The sequence below is a fragment of the Patagioenas fasciata genome, chromosome 4 (genome assembly GCF_037038585.1).
Source record: "Patagioenas fasciata isolate bPatFas1 chromosome 4, bPatFas1.hap1, whole genome shotgun sequence".
NCBI classification, from domain to species: Eukaryota; Metazoa; Chordata; class Aves; order Columbiformes; family Columbidae; genus Patagioenas; species Patagioenas fasciata.
In genome coordinates, this window is record NC_092523.1 from 62,422,529 (window position 1) to 62,436,041 (window position 13,513).

A 13,513-nucleotide genomic window follows, 5' to 3' on the forward strand; every position below is an offset into this window, starting at 1 on the left:
AAAGTTTATTATGAACCTGATCCGGCACTCGATTATTTTGTGCTCAGGTTATCAACCTTAGCGCACTTTTAGACCATAAACTTGTTCATTATATAGACCTGACTAAACACCACTGAAAATGTGTAGTATTTTTGGCCAGATCGTGTCTTCAGGGGCATGAGAAGGAAAACTGCCTGCTGGCTCTACCATGAGTATATTCAGCATTGCCTAAATAATTTGAATAATCAGGAGTTATCAAAATAGGCATGGCCTTGCTTCTCTGTTCTACACAGTTTAAACTGATCACCAGTATGCTTGGAGCTCATGGTGCTCAGCCATTGGTTTTCCCCCATTTTAGCAGAAAACTGGTTTTGTAGTCAGTTTGCCTTTCACTGTCTTTCTGTGATTCCCAGGGCTGTGGCCATGCTGAGATGTTTGTTTCGTCTCTCCCACACTCCAGCCATCTGTGCCTTGCCGGGACACAATGCAATAGACCCAATTGTTAGACGAGCATCTGTGCCTTCTCTTTGTCTAGGCTGACTCTCTCTCGCAAGTGCTGCGTTGTGGGGACAGCCTGTTTTCAAGAGGATTTGTGTAAGGACTGGGATCTGCCTACAGGAAGGTCCCACTTCTACGAGAAGAGTGTTTGAGTATGTGTCGAATTGTGAACGCGTGTATAAAATCAAGAGGCCTTCACAGAAACGTAGGGTCAAGAGCAGCTTTACATGTTTTCCTGAAGAAAGCAGTGTTTCCAGATATGCTTAAGCAGTCTCATGCAGTGGGATTGGATATTCCTGGAAAACTGGGACCTCGCAACAGCGTATTGCATGGAAGCATTTTTTTACATTTGTGCAGCATGAATGATGCTGCTGGGGGAAATGAAGAGGAGTGAAGGAAGACCACAGAGGCATTGCCAAAGCTGAAGGACATTTGGTGAGATGGGCTGTTGCTTGCAGTGCAAGTTGCAACTGAATCAGTGAATTAATGGGTTTAGTTTTATGTAATTTGTTTAGGATTTACAATACTGTACTGAAAAGAGAATATTTAATTGCAAATGCAGGTGACATGACATTCTGTCTTACTGACTCTTTTTCAAGTAGGGAAATGAGAAAGTGTAAACAGCTCAGGAGAAGCATGCATTTTACATTGCAATGGGATGTTAGTAAAGAGCTCTGTTGCTTTATTCACAAGCATCTTCTGTTGTTCAGGGAAAGCATCCATGTTGTTTTATTTTATTAAAAAAAAAACCAAAAAACAAACAACAAAACAGTCTTCAGAATAATTTGCGTAATCTCTTCATAATGTTGAAGTCCAGGTATTCATCCAGAAAGCTGTTCACAATGCCAGCTGCACCCAGGGTTATCAAGCAAATCAGAATCATCAAATTCAAATAAAAACCTATTAACCTAAAAGTGAAGAGCAGAAAAATACTGTTACAAGCTGCACATGGTGTGTTTACAGTGAAACTGCTTGTCCACGCCAGTTAAGAAGAGGTGCATAGAATCAGAAAGGATCACTGCTGTGATGCTGCCTTGGGGTTTTTTGGTAATAAACCATCCCCACGCGTGACTTTTGCTAGGGAGAAGAGAGATTCCTAATATCCTCTCTGTAGGAAAACTCCCCCCAACATTTCTAAATATTCATGTGAAAGTTAGGAACTTCCTCCAGGATGAGCTACCTCATCCCATGACATAAAGACCTGTAGGCAACGCCACAGACAAGCTTGAGCACCTCACTGCAACTTCAGGTGTAGGAGTGTGGGAGAGAAGCCCTCGGGACTGGGGGAGAGGTGTGTGTCTCACATCCACGCCTCTTGGTCAGGTACTCTCCGCTGAGCTGGGAGATCTGCTTCTGCTTATCACTTTGGCTTGGAGATGGGTTTTTGGACTGGAAAGAAAGAGTGTCAATCCTAAAAATCAGTGATTAGGGCACTTGCTGGGGATGGGAGAGGATCAGGTTATTTTATTTGTACAAAATGGAAAGCTCCCCCAGAAGAGGCTGGGACAGCCCTTTAGCTTGGAAACGCAGACTCACTTTTCGGGCACGTGTGAGCAGGGAGCTGCCCATCCATGCACGCTCTCCTGGGGCTGTTCTCAGTTGCCTTGGTGCATATTCTGCTCTGATAGGGAGCTGCTGCTGGGTTGGCCTCTGCCAGCAAAGCAAGCAATGAAATGTCTCTTTGGAGAATGCCATCATGCTAGTGTTGGAGGGGAGCTTGTCAGCTCAAGTGATACCTTGCTTAGGCACTTCTGGGCGTGGGGGGGAGCATGAGAATTGCACTGGTGCTTAAGAATTATCGAAGTAGCCTTTCTGTGCATGCCCCATCTAGGTGTGGATTTGAAAATGGTGAAGTATGAGATTTCCTCCATTTCAGGAGAGCAGGAGAAGCCTTGAGCTTAGCCCTTCTAAGTATCAGTCAGAGCCAGGTGGAGGGGACAGCTAAAGGATACAGCTCACTTACAAAGACCTCTCCAGCACAGAAACCAAGTAGAAGGCACATGTTCCTGTTGTGTTCTTAAAAAAATCCAGCCTTGGCAAATCTGAACTGCAATTCATGTAGTCAAGTGCACTAGTATGTTGTAACCAACTCTTTGAGCATGCGGACCAGGTTTGTCTTTATAACTAGCACAGATGTAATCAGTGATGACAGCTGGGAATCAGTGTGAAGACTAATTACCTCCTTGGTACTCGGGCAGCTGGAGATGCGCTGTATGTTTTGGCGCTGAGTTCTGCATGCCCAGCTTGCGCTGAGCCGGAGGGAGGTCAGCACCAGCCAGGCCTGCAGGCGCAGGTCTCCCCAGCAAAGCCATTTCCTAGGGCTGCCAGGCTGAGTCTCAGCACCCTCTTAAAGGCAAAGAAATCAGAGTTTCCCCGGAGTGTAAAGCTCTGTCTGACAGTGAAGCCAACCACTGTTCTTAGGCTGCCTTGAGAGGCCAAACCCATCGGTCTAAGAGTGCTGAAGTAAAGCATGGGAAAGATTTCTGAGACAAAGGACTTTTTAATTTGTTAGTTAAATAAAAGTCCATTATGCTATGCTTGTTCATTTATTTAGACTGGTTTGCTTCCTTAATAATTGCTAGTCTTCTGGTCGGTGTTCACTGCATCATTTGAATTACTGCATCTCTTACTGGGACATATAATATTATCTCCATATATTTGCTCTGGAAAAAAAACATAGCTTCTCCCTTCTCTTAAGCAACAACTCTTCCAAAGAGGGTAAAGGATTGGTGGAGACTGCAGTGAAGGAGAATGATAATAACAGTACACAAGCTATGGAAAATAGTATGCTCTTTCGCTGCTGCAGGATTATTCACTACAAAATAATCTGATTGTTTTGTATCTTCCTCTAGAAATATACATCCCAAGTCTTTTAATTTTATGACAAGCATATATAATGCTTTTTTTTTTTTTTTCCTGAGACTGATAAGTGTGCTGGAAGAGGAGCCTTAGCTCAGGACACAGAAGACAGTGCAGTGACTTCAGTGAAACAAGAAATAAACTGTGTCTAAGTGTGTATACTGGAGGGGTGTTTTGCCAGTATGCATGTTTGTCGAAGCAGAATTTGCATTACGAGATGCTGTGCACTTAACGTTCATTAATGTATGCTTGTCTGAAGCTGTGTTCTCCTATCTGTTGGGTGAAAGTTCATCAGCCTACAAGGCTGGATTTGCTTGCTTCCTTTAGTGCATTTCGTAAGGCTAAAGGTCTTAATGTGACAAACTGAGGAAAAATGAACATAGCGGACAGGCAGGCACTGTGCAAGCCTTGCTGAGCGGTCTCCCATCCCGCAGCATACCTGAGCTGCAAAACTGTGCTGCTGCTTTCAGACCTCTCCGACTCTGGTTGCCAACATGCTCAGTACAAAGCGGGCACCCACAAGGTGAGCATCAAACCTTTCTCTCTCGTGACCTGTAGCATGTGCACATCTCAACCCAGGCTCCTGCTGTCACAGCCAGCTCTCTTCCCCGCGGGTTTCTGCTTCTGACCTCTTGCTGACACTTTACACATGTTGGATTCAATTATAGTCACTTCCCACTGCCAGTCCTTGGCTCTCAGCCTGGCTTCGGACCACAGCCTGGAGCTTTTCACCTGCCCCCAGCTGGTAACTCCTTACCTTCCTTTCACAGACTGCACGTAACCATGGAAGTACTTGTAGCGGGCAAACATGTACAGCACACCCAGGAAGGAAGCTAATTCTAAGAAAGAAAAGATTAATGGTGGTGAAAAACAGAAAACTAAAAAATTAGCATCACAGACAGTTAACCATGTTAGTTATGTCCTCTAGTTATATGGCTCTGGGGATTTTCATGGCTACCCATATCCTGGGAAAGAATCATTCAAAGGAGATGGATGTATTCATGAACATTCACTACAGGATGCTCTTGATATGGGTGGACATAGAACTATCCAAAAAGACCTCAAAAGCATTACCTGAAAAGGAGATCTCAAGAACTGACAGGAATCTGTACCCCCTCCCCACAGGACAGTGGGATGGAACACTGTGGCTTGTGAACTGTTATGGCAGTTTGTGTTAAAGGAGAGTGTTTGTTTCAGAAGGAGAATCTTATTTATGTTGTTAATAACCTGCTTTGCATTTATATAGCAGCTTTTATCTAAAGACACGAGAGAAAGCTGTAGTGAAGTTAGCTTTCTGACCTCCCTGTGGGAAGAGTATAAAGTTATCTCCATTTGATAGATGGAGCAGGGTGTATAGGTCAGTCATATTATCCAGGACTAAGCAGTGCTAGTTAATTTTGTGTTCTTTCAAGCTGTGCGAGGGAGGATTACAGAGGACAGTTTTTACTGTGTTCTGGATTAACTCCCATAACATACCTATGGGAGATGCTCAGCTGAAAAAATGACTTAAAGGGGAGGTTAACATAATCCTTTTTTTCATACATGTGACAGCACGTGTCCATGGTGCTCGTTAGTAACTGTGGTTTCCCTCAATTCAAGTGTCTGTCTACGAGCACATGTACTATCTTATACCCAAATTGTTGACTCACGCGGTATTACTTTGGATCTACACTGGATTTAAAATGGAGGTGGAACTCTGGCTGTAAGAGAGCCCCAAACCAAAATTACTGTTTTGGAGCAAACTTATTATAGAACATGAAGAAGAAAGCTCGTCATTCAGGAAGGAGAAGTGTAGCAGGCATGACCTAGTTATCTGTTCTCCAGCCCCCAGACTTAGTGCTTCTAAAACAACAGCTGGGGAAGGGTTAGGAAAGCAGAATGCAAGAGTTAGGCTCTGTCACAAGTTCTAGTCCTACAAGTGTTCAACCCATCGCTGTTAGCAGACATCACAGACCCATCTTGGAAAGCCCAACAGAGTGAGAGGTATGAAAGCTCTGTGGCATCTGAGTTCAGAACATTTGGCCAAAAACTGATGCCCTGCCAGATGCCTGAGAAAGCGTGATAGGTTTTCACGAGTCCTCGCTGCCCACCTGAAGTACAATACCTATGCCTGGAGATAACCGTGTTAAGACTGCGTTTCAGTGCTATGTTCCCAAACAAACAACTGAGTTGTAACCCAGTGGTGGTGTCACCCATCTGAGATGTAAAAACCTGAAGGTTTGATGGCTTGAGCTCCATCTCCCTCAGCTGGGGGTCCAGCCCCAGGAATGAGTGATCTGACTTGAGCCTTTCCAGGCTGCCTGCTCCCCAGGGATGACAGCTGTGCTTGGTGTCCTGTCAGAATCATCCTGTAATGTGCAAATAATTGTTAGTGGGAAGCACCCAGGAGTTGCTTTCCTGAATGATTCACCCCGAAAAATAACAAATGTGCCATGTAGTGGCTCCTTGGTTGACAGAGAGAAGCAAAAGCTGGAAGGGCTAAGTGAGATGCCATTACTAAGTAGGGATTTCAGTGTCACTGAGCATTCCTCTAGGAAGGCTATGCTAAGGTAATGCAATTAAAAGAAGGGGAAAAGATGTCTACCATGATCTGCCTCCTGAAAAAACCGAAGCATTTAAAAAACTTACGTAAAACTTCTCAGCCCAAGATAAAAACGAAAAGTGTTTACCTTGATTGAAAAACCATCCTGCAGTCCAGAGGACAGTAAGGAATATTGGGTAAAACTCCACACAGTTTTGTCTGCAGAATAAATTTGTAAGAACGTTAGTCTGGAAAGGAAAAGAACTATGGGGTGGATTTTAAAGGATAATCAGCTTTGGCCTCATTTTGTTTCCACTGAAGTTGATGCTATCGAATCCAGTGGGAGCACAGTTACGCCAGAACTAGGCACTCTTAAAAACTCTCTCTTTGTAATCTCAAATACAAACTATTTCAAATATTTTCCTGGTATTTAAACTTAGACAAGGAACTGGACCCCAACCTCATGGAAATAAATGGGACAGATAATCTTAAATCAAGGGCAGCAGAAGGAGGCAGGAATTCCAGCACATGGATGTGATGTTAATCACACATCTCCATACTCTGTAACTCCGCAAGTTTTGTGGGTCAGCATTCCCAGGACTGCAAGAGGAAGCACAGAGCCTTGCGCAGGCAGCGTGGATCGCTCTGCTGAGGCCACAGACAGCACGCGATACGTCTTATGGTGAGGGTTGTAACGCCTTTATTTGTGGACATCATGAGTTTTCCCACCCATGTTTTGTTGGGATATCTTTTCTGGGTTGTTCTGAATTAATTTCCTTTTAATGAATTAGGTAACCTTCTATATCTAACATATTCTGGTATTTAATGTATTGCTTAATATATTTTAGTCTCATTATTGTTATCCGCTACAATTACAGTTACAGCAGATGGGATTGTTTGAAATAAATACTTCTGCATAGGGTCGTTAGCTAATCACAAACTCCAGCCCGTTAGGAAAACACTGTCTTCTTAGACAGGCTATCCTGCAGTTATCCTCTGTGAAGAGAGATGTTTGCTCTTGTCTTCCATGTGTTCAGTGTTAGCTACAGTCCAAGAACTGCCAGCACAGCTCGCTAAATACAGAACATCTGAATTCTCTAAGTTACAGTTACAGCTCTCAGCCCCTACTTAGGTTTGGGTGATCTGCGTGCCTAGTTTGATCAGAATTTGAGTGGTCACTCTTTTAAATGAGCTGAACTTGTCCCATTATCATGAAAATAATAGCTGAACCATTTGAAAAGTGTTTTGCTCATTATTTTTCTTTTGTTTGAGAAAAGGATGGAAAGAAAAAGGTAATGTCTTCAGACATTTTTGCTTATCTTCTGGACTCAATTGTTATTCATTGCCACCATCTTAGTGATCTCCGAACTTACTGTGCACGAAATGTCCTCTCAAATTCTGGAGCTCCAGTGACAGCTGGGGGCATGATCTTGTGCTTCATTCTTGATTTCCCCACCAGCCAAGCAAAATAACCTGTAAGTTAAAATAAGGGCTCACAACTTACACCGTTCCTCAGCTCAGCTGAGTCCCTTACATGTCAGTGATTTTTAAAATAGAGATCATTGTTCTTCAGCCCTTTCCATTTTCTTTAATGGAAAGACACCAGTGTCAGATAAAGTAGTTTTTCCTTACAAAAGTTTAGATCGAGAGTGACTTATGAGGAAGGGGAAAAAATGCTGTTTCAGAAATATATCTTTCCATCTCATCGGAATTGTAAAACTGCAGAGCCTAGGAGCAGTCCAGTCACACTGCAATGGCCGAGCACTGCCTTTGCGCTATCTCGGTAACCAAACTGCCCTGACGGAGGCTGCTTCCCAGCTTGTTTGAATAGCATCTGGTTATTTCGTCTTAGTGACGTTAAGACCTGTAATGCTTTAGAGTATGGGGCAGCGTTGCAATCATTAGAAACAAAAATCTGGTAGCCACCTTTTAAAAGTCATTTAGTCATGTCTTATAGCACACGCTTTTCCATCTGTTGTTATTGTCTGGGACTCTCAAAATTCTGCCTGTTGGAAAGAGCAGAGAGCTGCAACTGTTCGCTGCTCCCCACCTCATCTGCTGCAGAGCTCAAAGAGCTGCCTGTTGGAGCAGCTGTGCCGATTGGAGCTGCTGGTGCTTCCCTGTCTTGCAAAAAGCATTGGTTTAGGACTGATGCAGTGCCACCTAAAAGCTAGATTATATACTGTAAAGTGACAAAGTGTCAGGTACTCACCACAAAACCCCAAACTTATCAAACACTATCTCTGCACTTCTGACCTGAATTTCTAAGGTCACTTCTGATGTATATATGTATACCTCATTTTACCGACACAATCGTTGCAGAAGTCTCCCTTTAAAAGTTGAAGAGGCTCGTAAGGACAAAAGGTGATATACAGACAGCACTTTCCTGTACGCAGCAGAGCTATTGGCCAGCTACATGTTTGAGTTTAAAACTCTTGGGGTACCTGGAGTTATTTTTCTGGCCATGTCATATCCACCCTGTGATGGGCAGCTCGCTATCTACCCTTTACTTAAAGTTTGTCTGGATCCAGAAGCCAGGCACCCACCTGAGTTCACTAAAGAGACGTGGCTAATGGGCAAGCCTAGAGCACACCTTTTGTCCTCCCTTTTGGGAGCAGTTCCATCAAAATATGACTAGAGATACTAGTGGTGCTGCCCTCTGCACCTCATATGTCTCAGCCTTGTGGCCAAAGCCTTTTCCCAAAAAGGCATTTTCCCATCTGTCTTCTCCCCATATAAGTAATTATGTGCTGTGTTCAAGCAACCTCTTAACCTTTCTCTCCGGAAAGCAGTCAAAGCATCTCAGATATCTCTCTGTAAGGTAGGTTTACAGGACTTTTCATTGTATTTGCATCCAGCAAGACCTCCTCCATTCCCACCCACACATCTTGTATATGCCTGGAGATTCATCTGTTTATTTGCCACCTTGCAGCCCTTTCAGAAGGGCCAAATGGTAGCAAGGAGGGTTAAGGGAATGTGCCTTAGGGAGACTGGAGCTCATGGAAGCACAAGAGTTATTTTTGAGAAATATTTTCCTGGAAAACTTAACTGAAAAGTTGCTTTTTGGCTTCTGTCACCCTCAAAATCTGGGACCATTTTGTTTTCTACTGAGAAATTAAGGCAAGCCAAGGCAGGTCACTGCACCTGAATGTTTCTTTTAGGAAAAAAAAAAAGGTAGAGAGAAGCCTTGAACACATGCTGAACAAAATAAACTTACCAGGGGAAAGAAGAAGGTTAAGGCAATGTAGGGCCCAAATCATTCCTGTTTATTTATTATAGTGCAATTAACCAAACCAAATCATCAAGGCCACAGTACAACCCTGGTCTCAGCTGTAATGCTGTTCACCCTCGGTACTGCTTGGTCAGCAAGGCTGTAGTTTGAGGGGCAGAGATTTGTACATGGGAGACTCCAGTTAACCATATGCAAAAATAGCAATCAGGTTGTGATAGTATGGCCAGCCATCATAAAATCCACTTCTTAAGTGGCTTCCGCTGTGATCAATGGGAACTTTGCTTCAATTAGGGACAAGTGGGCTTTTACACGCCAGTGAAAAACAAGCTGTGGTACTATATATGGGGACAATTCAAGTCATGTCTGTCACCTTAAAAGAAAATGGGAGCCCAGTGTGCAGAACAAGACAGGTGCCAACCAGGGACTCGGAAAGAGCTCAGGAGTGCAATAATTACTGTATTTTTTGTTAACTGTATAGAACTTGCCTTTCAGTTCCTTGCTGATGAATGGAAAGTAGCAACGTAACTCCAAATTTAACTTTTGTGATTATGGAGTTACAAGGGCTAAAGTAAATAATAAAGCAACAGGAGAGCTCTTCTGCTCCACCTACCGGAGGTGCAGTCGTGAGGGCTCCAGAAGGCACTGCAGGAGGAGTAAGTAAAGATTTCCATTGCCTTTTCTTCCCCCTGTATCAAGTCATACAGTTCTAGCAGGCTAAATTACATGACTGAGGCTTGACTTGCCTTTGTTTGCCTTTTTTGTTTTTTTCGCTTTCATCTTCAGGTGGCATTTATGGTTACTGAGTTAATATCTTTACTCTGAAAATATAGGACAAAGCAGGCTTTCAAGGAACATTACTCTCAAACATTTTATTTGTGTTAAAAAGTCTGTAGAGAAGCTGATATCTGTATTGCAGTGTATGATAGTGTGTGCTAATTTGTGCAGCCTGGCCTAACAACCTTAAGAAAAAAACAAATACTTCTTAATAATGTCTTGCTGGATCATGGGATTATTAAGAGTGATCTTTAAAAGGTGCTAGCTCAGAGAGATCCTTCAAAATAGACTACGTATATCGATGCCTGGGATTCATTCTGTCTCTTCATTGGATTCCCTTGTTTTCCCATCCCTTTACGAAACACTGATCTCTCAAGCAAATCATAGCTGCTTAAAACAGGATTCATGACTGGAAACCCCTTCCTGCATTGTTTCTGTTCTTTCTTTCTATCCCACAGCATTTCTTGCACAGCTTAATCTTTGACTGACCTGATTCTTCGAACAACTCATGGTTTTGAGACACTAAATCTTGTACCTCTGATGACTGCAAAGTGAAACCTGACTTCCAGCATTGCTTCAGGGAGGTGGTGTTGCCCGTTAGCACCTCCCTGAATCGAGACAGGAAGCTCAGCAGAATAAACAGAAGAGCAAACAGCATATTGTGTGTATTTCGTTCACAGCAATCGGTTGACGCTGGGCTGCTCCCCCTGCATGAACTGGTTATAACACACGCTTCCAGTGCCAGTGAACTCCCATAAATTAATCTCTTTTAGTTTGCCTGTGCTACCAAGTGTCCTGAAAGCAAGGCAAACCATCATTTAAATCAGATCAGTAGATCAGATTCTTACACAGATTGCTCTTTGGGCTTGATGTCAGACTGCCAGTGTGCATTAAAACATAGGTTATCTTGTATTTTCTGTGATTTTAACTAAGATCATCTAATATGGATTAACCATCACAAGAACGGATGTATTTTCAGTATCTGTACAACTCCTTCAGTTTTCAAATTGCAGTACTTTTCCAGATAACGTATGTATGTATGTATGTATGTTTGGTTGGTTTTCAGTCCTCCACACTTTTACATTAAAAATCAAGGTGGGCAAGTTGAACCTTCATAGAAGTTGATGGCAAAATTTGCCAACAGACAGAAATGTTCTGTAAAGATCACAAGGGTACGTTGTAGCTGATCCGATGACAGAAAAAGAAAATGTGAATTTTAGGTGTTTTTAATGTGCCTTCTGTTGTGTTGGGCTTCTTTTAACTTGGAAGGGTCACATTCTCAAGTTTTTTCTTTTTTTTTTTTTTCTGGGTACAAATGTTATTTCAGTAGCTGAGGCTCTGAGAAAAAAATAAAGTCATTCCACATAGATAGGTTGCTAGATAAGTTGGCAGTGTTATAGATATTTGGGAAAAGGCAAAGTAATTATTTTTACCTTGCTCTTAATCTCATCCTCGTATAGCACAAATGCATTAAAAATATATCTTGTTTCCTGGTGTAAACACAACTTCATGAATCAACATATTTCAAAGAAAATAAAGATGAGCATTAAAAATGCCACTGCAGTTTTAGACTGATAGACAACAAAAAGAGCAGCTCACACTTGCCCACTTCTTTCCCTTTCTCCTTTCTCTCAGCATGGGATAAAATAAATCCATTCTGATCTTAAAGAAATTTAAGAGAAAATGATGAGAACGTGATATGGAAAACATTATATTTTTGCTACCTGTGGTAAGGGTTTGCTTTCTTATTTCATTTCAGGTATTTAGTATATATCTCTAATTCAGGAAACAGTTTTTACAGCACTTTCATTGCAGCACTGGTGTATTTAGTTTCACAAATTCACTCTCACTTTTGAGGTTTTCAGTTGTATAGGTGCCTAAATAAGAATCAAAACCAAGACACAATGTGGCTTTGGGGTAGCTTTACAGCTAATTACAAGCTGTCACAATAGCACAATTCCAAAAAGTCAGCAAACAAAACAGAATTGAAAACAAATTGGTTTCTCCCACAGGGAAAAGTAGTCTGCCCCACTGAGCCGGCTCCCTCTTAGACGACAGAGAGGGTAAACAATGCTTCAGCGAGAAAAATCTAACTTAGAAGTTCTCAGAAATTAAAGCTATGGTGCAGCCAGTTTGCCATAAAATACTTTCCAGTGCTTCAGAAGCGGTGGAAGCCTCCCCAAGCCCCAGCCCCGCCGCCCCGCGGCTCTTACATTGCTGGAAGGCGGAAAGCAGAGTGACGGCCGCCAGGAGAACGACATCACCGGCCATGTTCCCAGCAGCTCCCGCGCGAGCGGGGTGTGGGTACAGCACGGACAGCTTGAGGGAGCAATGAGGAAACACAACAGTTGGGAGAATTATAGTGCTTTTCAGCGCTGCCACAAAGGCCTGCCTTGGAAATAAAACAGCCTCGCTTTTTCAAACAAGAGTGCAAAATTATGGCCATTTTTCATTCCTGAAAAAGTTCAAATCCAGTCAGCTGGCTCTGCCTGCCTCTCGCCTGTGTGAAAACAGAGGGAGAACAAAACCAGCCTTTCCCGCCTCTGTGGATTCAGCTGTTCTTTTATGTCTTAGACTTCACTTGCAACCTCTTTGGGGGCGAAGACTTTTTGTTCTGCGTTTGTATGGGGTCCAGCGCGGCGAGGTCTGCATCCATCTCTAGCAGCACCATTCTAAAGCAGCAGGTGCAGGAGACGTGAGGGGGGAGCAGAGCTTTGTACTGTCCCTACACTTGATTTACTGGTTTTGCTGAACATGTACAACTTAGGCTCTTACGGATGGCATGACAGCCATTTACAAGTAGTCAGCATGCAGAAAAGAATTGTTCAGGATAGTTCAAAGGGCGAAACAACTGAGAAAGAAAGAAAGAAATATGTCCATTTTACTGCCTGGAGTATACTTCCTATAGCTTATGCCTAGTCCTAAAACTGGGAGAGATTCTCTCAAGGGACACTTTTTCATCAGCTAGCCCTAACTAAGAGGAAGCTTAATGTCATTAGGCTTTATGATCCCATAAGACTGCTGGAACAAAGCCAGTGTAGTGTTTGTCATGACTCCAGGATTATCTATCCACTTTGTCTCCAACTGACATGAAAGTGAGGTATTTCATTGACTTCAGTAAAATTTGCTAATTTTAAAGACTAACATGAAAAGGACTTCACATCAGTTATTTTACCTTGCCAGATTTTAAAGGTTATTTTTTGGGTATTAAGTCAGTATGTAATTCTTTCTAAAGATTGGAAGAGTAGATATATTGTAATAACAGTAGTTGGATGTTTCTGCTTAGTAGCTGTTTAATTGTTGATTTATGAGCTTTAATTGCGGTTCTTGCTATGGTATGGGGTTGGGTTTCTGACCACACAATTTCTCTATGTTTTTAGGGGCTGGCTCAGGGGTGTTCAAAGCATTGTCCCCCTGCTCATAAGTCAAGTGAAGAAGTCTGACAGAGCCAGGCACTGAAACGTTTGCAAAATCAGTTTGAAAAGTTAAAACCACAAGAGCTAAACATGTTAAGACCAGCTAGAACTGACTTACTGGAGTTTTTTTTCTGACTTTATTCAAAGGATGTGAATTTCAAAATGGCAATGGACATGCAAAATCTAAGAAAGATTGACTTGAAAGTGGGTAGGAATACAATCTAGGGCAGGGGG

General features: G+C 42.6%; 1 protein-coding gene across 1 annotated transcript; it reads right to left on the minus strand.

Moving 5' to 3' along the window:
* Window positions 1–960: 960 nt before the first annotated feature.
* Window positions 961–12,187, minus strand: MGST2 (microsomal glutathione S-transferase 2). Its single transcript, XM_065837624.2, has 5 exons — window positions 12,077–12,187; window positions 7,231–7,330; window positions 6,006–6,076; window positions 4,094–4,175; window positions 961–1,385 (listed from the first exon to the last, which is right to left on the minus strand). Exons 1-5 carry the CDS (start codon window positions 12,132–12,134, stop codon window positions 1,253–1,255), a joined length of 444 nt encoding a protein of 147 aa, XP_065693696.2. The 5' UTR covers window positions 12,135–12,187; the 3' UTR covers window positions 961–1,252.
* Between the last annotated feature and the right edge of the window lie 1,326 nt (window positions 12,188–13,513).